The sequence below is a fragment of the Rhizophagus irregularis genome, chromosome 6, assembly GCF_026210795.1.
Source record: "Rhizophagus irregularis chromosome 6, complete sequence".
NCBI lineage: Eukaryota > Fungi > Glomeromycota > Glomeromycetes > Glomerales > Glomeraceae > Rhizophagus > Rhizophagus irregularis.
The window spans coordinates 1,926,118-1,946,493 of NC_089434.1; the positions used below are offsets into that span (position 1 = coordinate 1,926,118).

Sequence of the window (20,376 nt, forward strand, 5' to 3'; positions counted from 1 at the left end):
ATGTTTCAATGTTCCATGATGACTTTTATTTTTGGTTTTTATTTTTTATTTTTTATTTTTGTCACAGAAAGAAATAACTTAAATAACTTCCGAAAGTAGATTAGACTTTTCATTCATGTTTAACATTATGCTTTTCATTATATGACAATTATGATATGACGATTTTTCATCATAGTCTTCATTAAGTTTCCTAATATGGAATTTTATTAACCAAAAATGTCTAAATTTTAACAATCTTGAATACTAGCGAATTAAAAGATTTACAAAAAAAAAATTTTTATTAAAAAAGAAAAATTTAAAGAACCCAATTTTTTATGAAAAATAAAGAATTCTTATTAAATGTATTTGATTATTTTAAGCAAATTAATTTGATAAAAAGGGCTTTAATAAATTTAATAAAATACTTTCCATAACATTTACAATAAATTAATAAATTCACGAAAATTAATAATATTCTTAAAGTAGTATGTGTAACGAGAGTAAAATTAATTTGCGAAATTAACAAGAAAATGAGTTTTTACTGGATTATTTAATGACAATTGCTAGATTTTTTTAATAGAAAACAGAAAAAATCAAACATTTTTTAGTTTAAATTTTTATTTTTATATTTTTTCTTATATTTTCTTTATAATTTGCCAGCAAAGGTAATCTTTTTTTTGTATAAATTTTTCATATCCTTGTTTCACATGTTTAAAATTAAGTAATGCTTTTTATAAACGTGATAATAGCAAAATACCAGAAATTTCTAAATTTGCAAACAAAAAAGCTATAATCTTTAAATATTGTTGTCGAGCCAGGATTATATTTTTTATAAAGTCAATTTAGCAACTAGCAATTGTATTAACAAAATTTATTCATTACTTAAAAATTAAGTACTGAAACAAATGTCTCTACACTTTTTCTAAATCTTAATCATGAATTTCTTAATTTTCTTATTCAATTATACAAATTCATTTTTCAATAGTACTAATTGTTTTAGCCGATACCCTGGATAATAACTACATTCCATAAATAAACTGACTAAATCTAAATAGCACAACTATCAAATAAAAAAAAAATCACTAACATTTAAAACTTTTATAATCATTTATATTTTTAATTATTTATTTTAAATGTAAAAATGCTTGTGTAGAAATCATGATTATTAACTGTATAGCATACTCAAAAATAATTTATTTTGTTTGCTTATAATACCATATCTTACTTCATGACATTCAAGATTATGCTAGTAAAATTAGGATTTATGGTTACATTATTAATTGAAACTTAAGTACGTCTTGAAAAGAAAAAAATCCTTTTCCCATTTTTCCAATTTTTTTTTTTACTTTTTAAACTTTCTTAATTAGTGCCTTTATGATTTAATGTATATGGCATATTTTTTAATATTACATACTAATAATTGTAATCAAAATACCTTCCCAATATTTTTTATCAATTTACACTAATCAAAATATTTCTTTATCACTTTCTTAATTTTCTTATTCAATCAATCACATTCATCTTCAATAGAACTAATTATTTTAGTTGGTTGATAATAATTACATTCTATAATAAACTGTTATCTAAGTAGCACAATTATCATATAAAAAAAAAATTACCTAGTTTAGAAATTTATTATTCATTATTTTTAGTTATCTATTTTTAAAATGTAAAAATATTTGTGTAGCAATGATTAACTGTACAACATATCCAAAAATAGTTTATTTTTTTCTTTATAAATTGTGTAATTTCTTGTCTTACTACATGACATCCAGGTTAGAGGTCTGCATTGACCACTATTTTACAACCCGGCCCGGCCTGGACTTAAAATATCAAAAACCCGGCCCGGACCGGACCCGGACTTTTATTATATTATTTTGTTGTAAAAACAAAAAAATTGGCCAACTTAATTTTGGCAAGTTTAATTTCGGCCGGAATTAAGACGATTTTGGCCAGAATTACGAAAATCCGGGTTTGACGAAAATTCATGTGCCGGCCCGAACCCGGCCCGGGTGAATTTTGAAGAAAATTTACCGGCCCAAACCCGGAGCCGGGTCCGGGCCGGGTTAGGGTTTCCGGGTTCCGGGTCCCGTTTGCAGACCTCTAGTATGGACGTATGGACGTATGGTCGTATGGTCATATGTATAAGTTGTCATAAGTTGCTGCTTATGTTACAATGTTAACTTTATATATCTTGTAAACAACTGAAACAACTTATACGATTGAAACATTTAATCAAATAATAATTTAAAAATGATATTACCATCCACTGCATATTTTATTATTTGCAATTTATTTAATTACATCCATAATTAACTAATAATTAAATTATATATAAAGAACAATGTATACTTTTGCATATTAAATTGATTAGCAGAGCTTGCGTTTCTAAATATATTGTGTAATTTACAGTATTTCTAGCAACAACATTTAGGGCCAAAGAAAATTATATTCAAATATTACAATGCTAAAAGCTATCACTAAAAAAGTACAAAAAATTATCATTACATTAAGTCCTATTAAGCTGGTTTTAACCACAATTAAACTAGTAATTATAACTCCCATTTCATTTTCCTATAATTAAAAACTTGTTGACAACTTCCTTATCCTTCAAATCTTTGTACAATGGATGAGTGGCCCACAGGTGTGCACTTATTTCATGTAATGCTGATTGATTCAGCAATATACTCCAAGAAATATAGTATTCTAGAATTTTTGAGAAGTAAATTTAATACAAAACCATAATCATGAAACACAAAATTAAATAAAAACTATTCTTGCCTGCATGATTTTCCTTTATAAGTTATAACATTCTTCTTGGTAAGTAATTTGGTTAATTTACCTTTCTTCTATAGATTTTTTATAATTCATAACATCTGTTATAACTTTTTCTTAACAAATTATGAACGTGATCTTTTAGTATTCCGAATATTCATGAAGACTCAGCCAGTTATTGTAAAGTTTATTCCAAAGCTCTGTAAGAATGTGTGAAATCATAAGAAATATTATAGTACACATAATATAACTGTAAACTCTACCATAATAGTGAAGAAGTTGGATGGCATTTTGGTAAGTGAGTGTCATTTGGAATACTCTCAGAAATTGACATTGATGATCATTTTGTTACTAATAGATCCATGATAAATTCAGTATCCTGAAGAGGCAACAATTGCTGGTGTGATGGAGATTGAAAAAAGGCATAGTAAATTTAAAATATTTAATATTATCAACAATTTATGATGACAGCTATCAAAAAATTAAGAATATTGTTGATATATTTCTTTATTATAATGCATTACCAATTTCAGCAGGTTTTCTAGCAGATATTTTATACTATTCAAATCCCTCCTTATCATTTTTATTTGTTCCTATATTATAATGATAATAATAACAATAGTGTAAATTATGTTGATATTTTTCAATACAGCAACTTTCAAAACTCGACATCTGTATCAGTTTTTGGTTACACCTCCATCATCATCACCAGATCCACTATTACAGCTTTATTATTGAATACCATAAATGGTATTATTCAGATACGAGAAAGAACCTGCAAAAGTCATTGTAAGATATACTGTATATATAGATCGATAATATATTGCAAATTATACAAGGAGACAGAGAAAAGAAAGTGCCAAAAAATGTGTACTTTCCTTAATGGGTGACAAAATCTTCATATAATACATTTTCATACATATAATCATTTATTAAAAAATAAAATATCAATCTATAATAAATTGGGTGTTTCTAAATTATGTTGACAAAAAGCTAGAAACATACTACTAGTAGACATTGAGATTAAAGACCTCAGATAAGTACACTTCTCATTGTCTAAGTCTAAGCCATAATGGCGAGATAACGCATCAGTTTGTCAATTTCACTTCCAGTAATAAACTTATTCTTTTGCCTGAAAAAATCCCAAGGCGTTTGATTTCTCTTTTAGATTTGTTAATTTAGAACATGTAATCTTTCTCATTATAAACAATTTCTTTCTTGCTCTCATCAATTTTCAAGTCTCCTTTTCACATAAAAAATTTATTGGTTCTTCAGTTGTCTTATTTTTTTTTAGTTTCATCTGTTAACATGACCACTCATTTTCAGCAGAAATAGAGGAAGTAAAGGAGTAGAAAATATTATCAGTAAAAATTATATGAAAACTATAATTATTCCAATTTTTCTACTATTAAAGAAATCGATAGTAATTCCATTTATTTTTAAACTAAAAGAGACTAGCACTCTTTTGGTTGTTAAATCTTTAAATAAATTGTCTACTGTTATAAATGATGTATTAATTTATGTATTTGGTAATTAATAATATTTTTATTTTCATCACACTGTTCCTAATAATAATTCATGATTTTTTTTCTTAATATTCTCACAAATGATGTTTATTTTGTTTATTTGAAAAGAAAAACTATTATTATTAGAAAAAAATCAATCATCATTAAATTAAAATTTTTTTATGGTCGGACCGTGGGAATATCATGAATATCATGCAGCTGTCAAAATCAGTTCTCTGTGAAATAACTATTACTTAAAACAACTTAATATTAAACTACATCCTTTTTATCCTAAATGATTGGAAATCATTTAACTACATTAACAAAAAAAAAATTTTTTTTTTATTATTTATATATTACATCATATTATTCGTTATATGATAATCTGTATAATAAATTCTATTCTATATTTAAAAATTATTTTATTTATTATAGGGTTATCGTCTTTCGACGATACCTCTAGGTATTTTAAAAATTATGTTAATCTTTATGATTATAAATAATTAAATAAAACGTGTTACTAATTAAAAAAAAATTATTTTATTTATTATGATTTTGATATATTTCATTATTTATTATATATCTATATACTTATCACCACTAGATTCGATTACATAAGTAAAATAAAAAAATATTAACTATTGTTCTAACATGATATTATAACAAAAAATGGCTCGTGTGGGAAAATAATTTTATTATACAGTATAAGATTATTTAATTATATAATATGATGTAATATGATGTAAAATATTGTTTTTCTTCTTTCTCGCAGCCTTTAGTTTTTTATACTTTGAAGCCTTTCAAAACTGAAAGGTCGGAAAAGAATATTTCCAAGATTACGAATTTTTTATTGCAAACAGTTTTATCATCGGAAATATTTAGAAATTTATGTAACTCACTAATCGTTCATTGTTATCATACAATCTTTATTATATTAATTGACGTAACGCCATAGGACCCAGAAATATATATACAGGGGTAGGGTACACAGATGCGTCGCCATCATAGTGAAATTAGACGGAGTAAAGTTTTGATTTGCGTACAATTTTAGAATTTTTCATCTATAGTTAGGTCATCAAGATTGCGTATTTTTTATCAAAATTTTTATATATAAAAAATTAGTTTGCGTATTTTTGGCCTAAATTTGGCTAATCTTATATATATAATATATTTACTGTACGTACTTATTTAATTAACCGCATTGTAATATTTAGTATTAATTGAAAGAAATTTCTAAGGGTTAAAAAGTGAAATTTTAGAAAAATATTATTAAAAAAATGGTAAATTCTATTTTTTCACATTAGTATTTGGTTTTATAAATAATATAGAAGCCATGATAAAATAATTAATAACTTAATGTCTGAAATTTTATTTGCGTATTTTTGCAGGATTTTCAATATCAGGTGTCAATTATGCGTACTACTCATATAAAAAGTCTCTGCGTACAGCTCATAGTAAAAAAATTTTTCACCACCTGACCCCTATATATATATTTCTGGGTCCTAACGCCATACTAATTGAGTTCCGTACTCACAAGTCACAAGTCATAACGGTTTCTTCAGTATACTATGAGTTTAACAGTTTAACTGTATTACTCACAGAGTTGCGACCAAACCGAATAAGTATTAGTAATACCTAATTGACTAATCCCGTTTAAAATTCTATATTCATTTATTTTCTGATAAAGTGATAATTCGCAGCTTTACATTAATATACTAGAGTTACTAACTTGCATATGCTTACTTTCTTTTTCGAATATGATAAGACACAGAACTGTGATAAAGATAAAATAAGTAATGTATTAAAAGAAGAAATTTACTTATAAGAGGGACAATTTAATGTTGTAGCCAAATTTCATTTAAACAAAATTTTATTTATTTTAGCGAATTATTATTGACTTCATTATTTAATATTACAATTTAAAATGTGCAAGAAACGATTGTCGCCTTTTGCAAATTTAATAAATAAACCAAGATCGCATTGCTATTTTTCTAACGTTTTTTGAAGTATCGTATAGAATTGGAAAATATTCCCCCCTTTTTGATAAACTTATTTCTTTATTAGTAACTGTAGAAGAACAAATTACATGTTAAATATATTAAATATAAAAAATACATTGAAATATTAGGGAAACAAAGTATCCTAAATCTCTCCATATCAAATCTCCGTATAATAAAACGAAGTAAAAATTAACTATCTAATTCTGCATGTATTCTATGTATTTATTTCCCCATGATTTCCTGTCATTACCTAACCTAAATACGTCTTTTCTAACATTATATTTTTTATAACTTTTTTGACTCTTTTATTTATCAGTCTACGTCGTTCCCGCCTACACCACTATCTTCATCTTTTCTCTTTTTCTTTCTTTTTAAATCTTTTGTAATTCCCAAATGTTTTTCCAGTTCGATCGTATCTTTACACATATTATTCCGGATTTGTTGTTGTATCCTTATCATAAATTTGTCAAAAATATGAAACAGTAATTCACGTTGGCCTTTAACTTTACATATCTTCCATCACTTTTTATTAATAATACCTCTTTTTATTTCAGGATTCAAATTTTCGGTTCTAGTTATTAACGAAGCATTTGCCGCTAACTCCATAATTCTATCTTTGAAACTAACTATATCTTCTTCATTATATACTTCGTCACTTTCTATGTTGCTCAACACTTCGTCGATGCTATTAACAAAAATATTGTATTCAGTGTCATTTGCTCCATTTTTGCTACAGATCTATGTGTTCCCATGTTTCTCCTTCTAATGAACATCTTGGGCATTTATTTGTATCGATACCCATATTTTTCTCTCCCATAGCACTTTATATGTTGGCAGAATCTTTAAAAAATTTTTGACCCTGAAACTTCTTGTCGTAGCATCGTCTCTATTTGTAATGTTTTTTTGACGTTGTAATTTCATTACTTATCAACTTAAAGGACGCGCTCCAATCTATCGTTATGTTCCTTCCATTTGATTCACTGAAACAATCTTTGACATAGTCCAATAACATTATATCAATTTTCGTACAATGATATTAGAACTCAATTCTTTAAACCATGATCAACATGAGCCTTCTATCGGTATGTAATTCCATCCTAACGCATACTCATCGATCAACAAATTACTTGTCATGATAATCACTTCTTCGATCGTCTCTTTACAACTAACAAGTTCTTTCTTTATCGCAGGTATCTTCACATCCTGTATTGTCTTTTGCATCCCAGCTTTGTCATCTTTAACTAACATCTTTACATTTTTTAATTCTAATAGCGTGTTGACAAAACTTACACATATATATATTGTTTATCATCTAATTCTCTCCGCACACTTCCTATTTTACTGTAACTATATAACCATTCAATAATATCCACATCTGTTCTTATTTCTATTTTTATATAGCATGGTAATATAATTATTGCGATATTTAACAGATCTTAATTTTCCTTCAAAATTAAATTTATCAACATAACTGTTTTTCGGAATTAACTCAAATCCAAAGAACCCGTCTAAACCCAATTCATCTCCTTTTTGAATCACTGCCCCTATGTTTACGATTACTTCTTTACCAACAATTCATTTTAGTCCTTCTTTTGTAAAGCCACTCAGCCAAAAGATTCCTCGGTAGGACCTCGAGTTATATATGGGGAGATCGGCACACATTTACCATTAGATCTACACATTTCTTCAGGCTATGTAATGCTGGTCGGCATTATCCACATATGGACATGATTTTGGCTCATCCCGAGCAAATAACCAGGACCTGACCTTTCTATGTATGGGCTCGGGGTCCTACCTCAATCAAATAAGTAATGTGATCTATATTTATAATGTGGCATAACCAACTCCCCAGCGGTTATTGAGTGAAGCGTAACATTTATCTTGTGAACATTTTACTAATGGGAGCGCATTTTTTTGTATGAAAATTTCATAAAATTCTAGTTCTTTGTATAAGCTAGTCAAGTGTACTGATATTAACGTACATACAGAATTTTATAAGATTACGAAAAATAGAAAGTAAGAAGTTGAGGGATTTTAATCAATGGCGTGGTGAAGGTATATTTGTAATAATCCAAATCTTCATTCATTGGAAACTTCAATACATTTAAATAATATATCATTAAAGAAAATACACTTTAAAATAAAATTAATTGCATGTGTTATAATATTCACAATCTTATTTTCTATATTTATTATTAAATTGTAATTATTTTATTAACCGGACGTCATTTATTGTGCTGTTATCCTTTTACTCTATAAATAAATAATCTTTCAAAGGTTTAATTTATTTCTTTTTTTAAATCAGTAATTATCATAATCAAATTTCTTCATAGATAGATAGCCCTAAACCAAAAAGGGAAAGGAAAAGAGCGATATTTCCTTATAGTATCTTGCGTAATATAATTTTGTCTTCAATATCTTAGCGGTTCCACAAAGATGTATTATGATCAGATGATCATGCATGCAAAATCAGAGAAATATGATTATTCAACTCTATAATTATATGTTAAATAAGTAAATAAATAAAAAATTACAGTATAAATTTGTCCAAAAAAAAAAGAATATTGTACATTAGTATTTATTTTTGCTTTGAAAAATAAACCCTTAAAATGTATTTTTTCGACCTAATTTATTATCTTCGTACGTGTTGTACGCGTTTAGGTTAGTTAGGTTGTGGCTCTTTAATTGATTATATATTATATTATTTAACCATGATTAATATCACCTATACTTTTCCTATGAAAGCTTGTACAACAAAAAAAATATATATTTATACGATCCCTTTTCTTTTTTTTATCACACATCTCTCATTTCTCTATCCTTCGCCTTTGTTCTCGCACATAGGGAAGAAGAGCGTCCAGACATAGAGCCTCTGTACGTGCACATCTTGCTACCAAATGATTAAGTTCTGCTGATTTTGAAGGAGAATCTGCTACTATTATCTTACTCACACATCTTATTCATTGCATACTACTAGAAATCTGAAAAAATGAAAAAGAAAATTTGCCGACCACTTCTGTTGAAAAAAAGTGAAAGTTCTATTGGTAACCGGCCCCAAGCTGATTCATATGGAAGGGCAGGCCGTGGTCCCGTTGGAAATGACACATATCTCCTATGTCATGTTATTGAATACTATATGAGACCATTTACAATAGATCCTATGATGGTCACATAGGTGTCATAGGGTTCCCTGCTTGGTAAACCTCATATGGTATAAGTTAATGACTAAAAAATGTTGTAATTTATAGTGCCTATTTTTCCTTTAAAATAAGTGTTTGGACAATGGATAGATTGGCTGAAAAAATACCGTTAATATGGTTGGTCCCCCCTTACTAGTTTTCTTACGCAGAAGTGAAAAAATACGGAGATGTCCACGGGTTCAGCGCAGAATACCTTTTCATTTTTTTTTTTATGTACGGCAAAACAAATTACTTTAAATAATTGGGTATGATAACATTAGAACATTAGAACACCAATCGGATTTTAACGTTATGACACACAAAAGCAGAGAATGAAATAATTGATGATGATTAATCACGCAGCGCAACGTAAGACCCGAAAATTACAGCCTACTGCGCCGGCTGATCCATTTTTTGGTTAAACCGAAATCGGTTAAGCAAACAAAAGCACTATAATGACGCAACAGATTCTGTACAAATGACTAATGTCAAGGAAATGACGCCCTACTACTTACCCATTTTACGGTATGAGGTAAGGATATCTCCTAGTTTGAAAGAAACAACGAAAAATACAATCAGTAAGGATCAAATCACCTAATCAATTTTCGAGCAAGCATCGTCGCTCGGTGGCTTATGGTCTGTTGGTTTCCCGCAAACTTGGACCCTCCCGCGAAAGGAAAGAAAGAGAGCAGTTACAAGAAGCCCTTTTGAATGTGCCGGATTCAATGACCTTAGTAAGTTTGTGGAGTGATTCCAAATCATCAATTCCTATTGTCAACAGGAATAAAAAGTTTTAAACTTATTGCTACTGCTCGTGGAACCCGCAAGCTGATTGGATATTTTGAGAAATGGGACGACCTACTTAGGTCTTGAAATTCTGGTAACTTGGTCTGATAATGAATTGTCTTGGTGTCGATAAGGATTTAGAATGGTAAAAAAAGCAAGATGAGATCATCTCGATCGGATGAGCTATCAGGAAAAGAAGATAAGAAGAAAAGAGAAGACGTCAAGTATCGCAAAACACAACCACAAAGATTTTGAAGACGTTGCAGAAGTTGGTGTGATGGTAGAGAGATTTTATTTTCCTTCTTTCTTTCGTGTAACGCAATTTACGCAAGAAATTTTTTTATTTTCTTTTTAGAAGACCACGTACAACATTCTGTACCCGATAGTATTTACGTAAAGTGAAAGACGAGTTATTAATTTGAAACCTTTTTTTTTTTGGATCAAGGAACCGCTTAACCATTAGTTGAACAAGCGGGCCGAGCCTTATAGCTTTGAATAACAGGTAGGGCGGTTCTTTACAACCACAGCTTATATTATCGATACCACTTAATCCATTTGTGTGTGATAGAATATACACCCAGCAGTTACATTAATTTGTTAATGAAGAAGTAATTTGGCTTATCTGAGACAGGTGGTGAACACTAGTTTTTATTTAACTCTGCACAGTTTAGTATTTTTTTTTCTCAACAAAAAACTAAGTTATTATGATGATACTGGAAAAATTCTTGACAAGTATAATTAGTGCTTAAGTGCGGGAAACACGCGTCGCGATGTCAACGACAAACAAAAATTTATTTATATACTATATTGCATAAATAAGGGCCACAAGGCTAATTTTTTTTTATTTTATTTATTAAAAAAGAAGAAAAAAAGAAAAAAAAAGAATTTTTGAATTATAAAAGATGTATAATCATAATTTCAATTAATTTTAACATGCAAGTTTAGAGTTAATAAGGCTTTAATAAACATTTTTGAAAAATTGTATTTTCTTTAATATCAATAAGTGTTATTATTAAGAAGATTATTTGAGATTTGATTTAATATATATAATAAGGCATTTAATGTATAAAATAAAACTCCCCGCATTAAAGGGGGAATAGAAGAAATATGTAAAGAGTGTATAATATCTAAGCAAGCAAATTTACTATTACAAATTGGAAAATGTTCCTTATGAAAAAATAAAAAAGGGCACGATTTCTTATATAAAGAAGAGACACGTTTTGTGCCAATAATTCAAATTGGAATAAATCAATAAATCTATTAGTTCCATGGACGCTATTTGATTACTTTGAATTTTACGACTATTTCTATTTGCAATTCCACACAGTACATCATGCGCAATCCAAGGTAATGATAACCCTTGGATTGAAATTGCCGATAGAAATTATTTTTATAATAAAATAAAAGAGGAGAGTTTTCTTATATAAAGAAGAGACACGATTTGTGCCAATATTTCAAATTGGAAATTTCCCTTATAATAAAAGGACACGTTTTGTGCCAATACTTCAAATTGGACATTTAGATAGGGGAAATAAAATAGAATAAACATATAACAATTTTAAAATTTTGAAAAAGGGGACAAACGTTCTTTAACTTTGTTTCACATAAAGTGAAACACATTATATGAAACAATAAAATGAATAAATGAAATAAAGTATAAAATTAACTGAATTAAAATGTTTTAAGTGCATATATTAATTGATTTTAGAAATGAATAAGAGTATAGCCGTCTTAAAACAATCATATTTCAAAATTTTTTAAGGATCTAGCGTACACGCGGCCCAAAACATCTAAAGGAACCACGGTCAGTTATTGCCTTATAACACTTCAATACGAGATCCAAAGAGCGTACAGTTAAAAAAGAATTATTATTATGTGTTTATGTGTGAAGAATTTTTTTGATTTCTGTAAGGCGGTTTTTTTTTTTGAAAAAAAAGGGGATTTCATAAAAAAAAAATTTACCGTACGGTTTCAGTTTATATAAGTAATGGATGATCAGCAACATCATATAATATCTAAATGAAGAACAATTTTAGCCGAATAAACATTATCGTGGCTTTTGTTTGATGATAAAGGAAATGTCATTAGTAAATGAAGGCTTATTAGGGAAAATAGCCGATACAATAACCAATTAAATCACGTCAATACCCCACCCCCTATTGTTTATTCACACAAAATCAATTTAATTTCTTTATCAAAGAAAACAGACTAACCATCTTTGTACAACAAGGCAAAAATGATTTTATGATGATTATTGCGGAAGGTAGATCCCATACATAAATAATTCCTTTTATTTATATTATATTTAGTAAAGTAAATCATAGAAAATCCGTTTTTGAAAAATTTATAGATTACGTTTTTCATTACGTAAATGACGATTAAGTGATAGTTTTAGTTGGATGATAAATTCTAAATAAATCATTAGAGACCCCAAATACATGATTCGACCAGATTGAAACTATAAAAGAATCTTCATACGACCAATTATTTATATAAAATTTAATATGTTTATCTCCATATTTCTTTAAAACAAAAGAAAAAAAAATGGTATGATTTAGATTTAGTACAAATATATATATATATTAAAAAAAAAAAATACATACTGCCGTTGTGTTTACGACGAAATTTCCAGAACTTTTCGCAATAATATATATTGTGACGGTCGAATCGACTACAAAATAAAATCGATTATGTTTTAATTTATTAAATTTCTTCTCCTTCTTTTCCTTCAAAAAAGAATTTACTTACGAGAAACATCAGGACATTCTTCAATTGTCCAAGTTACATTTTGTAATGTCTTGTCTTGATAGTATAATTCATTCGGTGAAGTGATATTAATTAAACAAATTTGATCATATGATGACACGTTATAATTTTTACTTAATAAAATTGTGATTACTAAAATTATTAAAAAATTTGAAAGTGTTAAAAATATGTTGGACAAATGTTTAGTAGGTGAATATTTTTCTTGTTCATATTCGTTATTATTTTTCGATGGTGAAGTAATTTGTAAAGATGATATTTCCTTTGAATTTTTTGAAGAAAGTGTAGGTGATGATTCTTTTGAAATCGTGGAAGGTCTATCGGATATTTTGCCCATTATGATTCTTTAACTTTCTTGGAACAACGTTGAAAATTTCTATTCGTTTAAGTTAAAATTTTTATAAGCCTCATTTTAATGCGTGTGAAACTTTAGAGAATCGAAGCCTCATCTTAAGAGATACAAATCACGTGATGATATTAAATAATAGTAGAGATGCGATCCGAAATCCATCTATCCGATAATCCATAAAATAAATAAATAAATACATCTATCTAGTGCTTCGATCCGTTTCTAGTCCATCCGGATGAATCCGGATGAATCCGGATTTTTTTTTCATCCGGATATCCGGTTTTGATCCGGATTTTGATCCGGATGAAAAATATCCGGATTCATCCCGAATCCGGATAGAAAAAAAAATTTTTTTCTAATATTTTTTATAGATTTTGTAATAAATAAATAGTCTATTAGTTTCGCAACTGATAAATAATTTTGTAATATATAAATTTTGTCATGAACAATGATAAATTGATGATTAGTAAAAAATTATTTATTTATTATTAATTTATTTAATATAATTAAAGTGAAAATTATTTTTACATTTTTATTAATCTTATTAAGTAAAATCATAATTTAAGACGCAATATTGTTTTTTAAGCCTGATTTTATCAAAATTTGAATAAAATTTGTAACTCAGGCCAAATTAATAGTGCCGGCCCGAATTACGATAAAATAAGCTAATTCAAATTCAATAATCAAATCGGAAAAAAGGCTAAAAAAACCTACCAAATTGTATTAATAAGTACCATTATCTCTAATATGGATCGTCATATGCAATCTAAAAAATTTTATATATGAAATCTGATCCGGATTCCGGATTTCACCCGGATTTCTGACCCGGATTTCAATCCGGATCAAACCGGATATAATCCGGATTTTTTTTTTGTGTAATCCGGATGACGGATTTCATCCGGATCGAAGCACTACATCTATCCGATAATCCGTCTTAAATCCGATCCAAACCCAGAAATCCGGATTAATCCCGATACGTTAGTATATAGCAGATAGAACATGAATAAAATCCATTGATTGGTTCAATTTCATGTAATGATTAACTCACGTGATATAAAGAAATTACGCGGACGAAAAAAAAGAACATTTACAATAAAAAATTTTAGACTAACCACCAGTAAAAATAAATTGTGCCCATATAAAAATCATCAAAATTAAATCATAGAATAATGAGAAGTTATGAAAAATATAGATAATTAATTATCATTCTCTTAAAAATTAATAGTTAAGCTTCCTGTGATTCAATTTAAATAATCTTTGATTTTTCTGAAACGCTCTTCCTAACAACTATAAATTATCATGATCCAATACGCCCATCTATATTTATGGATATTTAAAGTTACTTAACCTTATTATTATTTGCTTTTTTGTTTTAAGGCAATAAACTTACCATAAAAAATATTTCCATTATTTTACTAAAAAGTCTCTTATAAACCTCCATTTATTTTTCGTAATTAACTGGATCAACTGGGTGAGAAACTGAATCTGATGCTCAAGACACTAAAGTTTCAGAAAAACTAAGTTTTGCTACGTATTAATTAGTGAGATATGCTGTCGTACATGTGATATAACGGAATTAGTATATAGTTGATACTTGGTATAAAAGATTGCAATGGCGGATCAAAATTATGATTAACTTCGATGTACGGATAGTACAATTTAATACAATACGGATGTAAATAACAACTTAAAGGCTTAATTTAAAATAGCAGCACGTACAAGTTTATTACAATAATTATATTATTTTCAGTAAATAAAATATTAAAACAAAAAATAGAAAAATACGTTCATCATTTGTAATTCTGAAAGATACTCTACGTGACTGGATTATGCCAATCTCAAGATAATATTGCGATTTTCTATGGTGCTCGGGTTAGCTTTGAGGTATTTCAAGTGTTATGTACAGTATCTCATATATATAAAATTTTGAGCTTATATTTTAAATATAATATTCTGCCTTATAAGAAAGGTATCAAATCTTGAGAAATTGTTTTCGGGCTTATTGTCGCCGTCAATTTTAGAAATGTGTATTTCCTTCCTGTTCCTTTTTGTGTACTTAGCTTATCTATGCAGTAAAGAAAGAGCCATGTTTGTGGTCATAATTCTTATAAAGCATTTAAATAAATAATATTCACCAGCCCAATAAATATTACGCACGTCGTTATTCAGCGCATTATACCTTCCTTTTACTTGAATAAATATTTTCTGATCCAAATCCTTGAATGCTTTAGCACCACTATTACAAGTGTTGACTATTATTCTTTGTATAAGCTTCTTACTTTCTTCATGATTGATCAATTCTATGATTATAATGAAATTAGTTATTGCAAGTATAATATATAAAAGGAACAAAAGAAACAATTTTACCTTCGTAATTTTAATGAAATCAAATAATTATTCGAATATCGAAAGTAGATGGGCGGATGAGGAAATATTACTTTATTCCAACCTTCGTGTTAACGTTAATAGTTGTGCGCGTTGCGTTGATTTCATGTCATCACGCGATCGATTTCACGTGACAATGAAATTAAAGATCTCCTTGTCAAATTGTATCTGGCCCGTATTCTTGACACGCTTGATCGGCAAGTCATGTTGTATCTAATCCAATTCCGGTTAATTTTTTTTTCCTTTCTTTCGAACCGATCTGAATTTCTTCGGTTCCCCTTTTTTTTAATTTTCGTTTTTTCTCTTTCGAAACACCTTTTTCTTTTTCCTTTTCGGTTTCTTTTTTCAACCCAATTTTTCTCTGCCCCTCCACGAAATTTTTTTCATTTTTTTTTCTTTTCTTTTTTAAATCCGAATTTTCTCTTTGTTCCTCCCCAAATTTTTTTTTTTATTTTTTCGAATTTTTCTATTTTTATTTTTTGATTTCGGTTTTCTTCCGGCTGGCAATCCGAAAATTTTTTTCTCCTTTTCCTTTTTCGGTTTGGCTTTTTTTTCTCGAACCAAATTTTTTTCCCAAATACATTCTTTCACCATTTAGGTTTAGATCGGTGATCGTATCGATGCTGCGACGCCACGGCAATTACCTTTTTTCCCGATTCTTAATAATAATAATAATTTTTTTTAGGTTGTATAAAGCTCAATAATAGACTGACATAATTTACTTATTTATTGTAGAAATAGATCGTTATAATTAATTTTTCTGGGATTTTTTTTTCATATTAATTAGTGAATTGTTTTTTTTTCTATAACAATAGATTGTTACAATGAATTTCTTTGAGATATGGTAACTGATATGGTAACAATATATGTATTTTTTTTTCAACAGAGGACGTAATTTTTTTTAAATCTACAATGGAATTTTTATAAGATAAAAAAAGATTTTTTGTAAAAATGCAACAATAAACTACTTATACAAAATTGTTTTTGTAATGAATTTGTAAATATATAAATTAATCATAAATTTCACAGCACCGCAACATTTGTTTCATGTGATAAATAAAATTTGTGTTTAATAATATTTCATACAAATAAAATATAAGTGTGTTATTATCACTCTCTTCTGGCGCAACGTGACGGTTACGCCTAGTATATATATAAATTGAATTATTTAAATTACAAACTAAGAATTTGTAAGAAACTTTACTACTCTAATGTTAGTGTTTAAATAATTTAGAATATAAGAATAAAATATTTATAATAATTTATAAAAAGCTAGTTATATAAAGATTGAAGGTTATAAAAAAAAAATTAAAATTCATTTTATTTTAAACATCTAGAAAATTTAATTATAATGATAAAAAAAGAAAAAATTAGACATTTGTAGTAAAACATTTTCATATTTTGTTTAAAAACAAATTTACCATCAGGGATTTCCAATTCATTTTGTTCTTCGGAATGAAAATTTGGGTTATTATATGTCTCATCTTCATCTTAATTATCAAAATAAAATTAAATAATTATAAAAAAAGTTGACAATATAAAATACTAAATATATTTGACATTTTACTTACCATTAAAATTAGCAATATTAGTAGCTCCTTTTGTTTGTTGCGTTGTTTCTTTTTATTAAATTAAAATTACATTTAGTAAGTGTATGTATTAATGAATAATATTAATCAATTTACTTACTATTTTTTATTTGTAGCTTTTCAAACATTTTGGATAATTTTTTACTATTTGCTAATAAAATTTAAAATTTAAATTATTATTATTAATTTATACAATTATCTTTATATAAAGATAATAAGTTATTGAAATACATAAATAAATTTACCAACCTTTAAAAATACTACTTATTTTTGATGCTTTACTATTCTGATTGCTTGATTTATTAAAATCATCAACTAGAGAAAAGGTAAAATTTAATAAATATTTAATTACGTACTAATAATTGAATGCAATTTGAAAAAAATAACTTACTATTATTTGGAATATTGAAGTCATATGATTTATTACTATGAAATGCTGTTCAAAATAAAAAATGTATTAATGATTTATTTTCTAATTTATTATGTGATGTAATATTATAAAATGAAAGTTGCATTTATATTACCTTCTAATTCCTCTATTTAATATACGGAAGAAAAAAATAATATTGATTAATATTAACAGACATTTAAATAATAGAAATAATATTTGTTAAAAATGATATTACCTTCTGTTGCGTTTCTTGGTTCAGGCAGATTTTCAAATTGATGAATTTTACTTGTAAATAATTTGCTATTCGTACTACTATTTGTTTTATCTTGTTCTAAATTCCTATATATTTCTGATTGAAATGATTCATCTGGCGTACTTTGATTCATTTTAGCTATTTTATTTAAAAGTGTATCAACATCAGGTCTTTTTGATGGGTCAGCATCCCAACATTTTTCCATTAAATTTTTATATTCAACAGGAGTTCCTGATACTATTCTTGGTCGAATACCATTAATAATATTTATTGCAAGATCATAATCATGTTCATGATTAATAAATGGTGATTGTTCAGATGAAATTTCCCACATAAGCATTGCAATACTATAAATATCAGATTTAAAAGTATATTCCTTTCCATTAATAACTTCTGGTGCTACGTAAGGAAGATTCCCATATATACATTTTGATGATTTGTCAGCTGGTCCACAAAATCCAAGATCACTAATGAACCACCGATCATTTAATTGTGAATACAATATATTTCCTGAATGTAAATCTCTATGAATTGCATTTTCAGTATGAATCAAATTAAGTGCCCTAATTATTTCAAAAGTAATATTAATTTTTTCTTTCCATGTAAGTCTATTATGATTCTGATATAAATATTCTCTTAAATTTATATCCATATTCATCATTATAAGCATATAATTTCCATTTGATATGTTTTGTGTTAAACCATAACATTGGATAATATCTGCCCATTTATTACCTATGGTTAAATGTGATTTAGCCTATATAAATTTAGAGACTTTTTAATAATATAAAACTGGTTACAGTAATTATAAATACATTATTTAGATTACAAACCTCTTCAAACCAACTTTGATTTGCACTTTCAACATTTTCTAATTTTTTGAGTACTACTTCATGACCTCCCATTCTTTTTAATTGTTGTTTTTCAGAATCCCATTCTTCATATCTTCCATCAATCCAATCTGCTGTATAAATTTCGGAGAAACCACCTTTTGTTAGATACTTAATATTTCGTAATTTATTATATGGAATCCATTCAATTATTTTACTTGACAAGAGTGTTTCCAACTGACATTTCTGAATTAAGTTATCAATATCATCATTTCCAGATGTCCAATTTGAAAATTTTGTTTTTAAATAATTTCGAACACAAAATTCACAGTATAACGTAGCTAAACATTCTTGTTTACAATTTTCACAAATTCTTTTTGTTCCTGAATTAAATAAAATTTTTAAATAATCATAACCTTTTGTCAACCAATTTATTGCAAAAGTTTTTTCATCTTTAGTAAGAGAATCGTCAGCAAGAACTGTTTGTTTTTGAAATTCATACCGTTTGTGTATATCACTGTGAACATTAAGTGCAAGTGATCTAGCAATTGCTGCATGAGCTAATTCTTGTCGAATGACAGACATTGAATTTTTTTTTTTAATGCAAGCTTTAAAGGAAGGAGATTTAAATTGAAAGCTGAAAATTACAGCAAGAAAAAAAAAATAGGCTGAACGGAGTTTTATATCCGAAATTATTAACAATGATCTACAGTTGCGGTACAACTTACCCAGTATCGCACAAATAACAATCTGCATTCATGTCATACACGGCCACAGTCGCTCATGAAACGATTGAAACGTTACACCGTCGAACTATCACGTTTAAAATAATAATAAAAGTGAAACAAGTAATCTAGTATTAATCTAGTCACTACGTCTTTTTTCTAAAAAAAATTCAGAATGGCTGTTTTTATCGATCAATTAGATTAAATAAAAGAAACTGGTATAAATAATTATAAAACTTACAAAATAAAAATTTTTGGATTCTAACAAGACCTGTCGGCTGTCGTTGGAGTTAAAAAGTGCAGAGGAGTATTAATTCGTTAATTCGTGATCCGCGTAAAAAGTAGAGAATCTAATTATTAAAAACGGGGTTAAGTTATATATAGTAATATATAATAGCGTGGAATCTGATGACGCGGCAAATTAAAGTACGAATTTTTTAAACATGATGTAAAAACTAAAACCATTAGCATAAAATTATACCATTTGGCTAACTTTTTACTAGAAGTCCGGTAAAATTTTCAATAATTAGAAATAACTTTCCTATGAGCCTTAAAGTAAAAATCCATTATTCGCAACGTTAAAAAATAAGGCATTTTTAAGCCTATAAGTAAGTCATTTATAGTGCTCAAAAAATTTACCGGACTTTCAACAAAAAGTAAGCCAAATAACATAATTTGATGGCAATAAACTTAGTTTTTATATTATATTTTAACAATTAGTACTTTGGTTTGCCATGACGTCAGATTCTGCGCTATTATATAATGACCCCCAATTTTCGATATAGGACTCTCTACTTTATTTGCGGATCACGAATTAAGCAAAAAATAATTAATTTAGGTCATTATAATAAAAAAAAAAGCGATTAA

General features: G+C 27.5%; 3 protein-coding genes across 3 annotated transcripts; all 3 read right to left on the reverse strand.

The window, feature by feature from the left end:
• Positions 1–6,571: 6,571 nt before the first annotated feature.
• Positions 6,572–7,507, reverse strand: OCT59_026161 (uncharacterized protein; the record flags this gene model as incomplete). The annotated part of the gene is made up of 3 exons (XM_025325214.1): positions 6,572–6,710; positions 6,783–6,944; positions 7,368–7,507. 3 exons carry the CDS (start codon positions 7,505–7,507, stop codon positions 6,572–6,574), a joined length of 441 nt encoding a protein of 146 aa, XP_025182279.1.
• A 4,968-nt stretch (positions 7,508–12,475) lies between these two features.
• Positions 12,476–13,355, reverse strand: OCT59_026162 (uncharacterized protein). Its single transcript, XM_025315726.2, has 3 exons — positions 12,973–13,355; positions 12,828–12,895; positions 12,476–12,746 (listed from the first exon to the last, which is right to left on the reverse strand). Exons 1-3 carry the CDS (start codon positions 13,322–13,324, stop codon positions 12,603–12,605), a joined length of 564 nt encoding a protein of 187 aa, XP_025182276.1. The 5' UTR covers positions 13,325–13,355; the 3' UTR covers positions 12,476–12,602.
• Positions 13,356–17,046: 3,691 nt separating this feature from the next.
• On the reverse strand, positions 17,047–18,859 carry OCT59_026163 (uncharacterized protein; the record flags this gene model as incomplete). The annotated part of the gene is made up of 10 exons (XM_066142990.1): positions 17,047–17,054; positions 17,143–17,211; positions 17,293–17,340; positions 17,411–17,461; positions 17,560–17,625; positions 17,702–17,746; positions 17,835–17,846; positions 17,937–18,092; positions 18,690–18,711; positions 18,788–18,859. 10 exons carry the CDS (start codon positions 18,857–18,859, stop codon positions 17,047–17,049), a joined length of 549 nt encoding a protein of 182 aa, XP_065992553.1.
• Between the last annotated feature and the right edge of the window lie 1,517 nt (positions 18,860–20,376).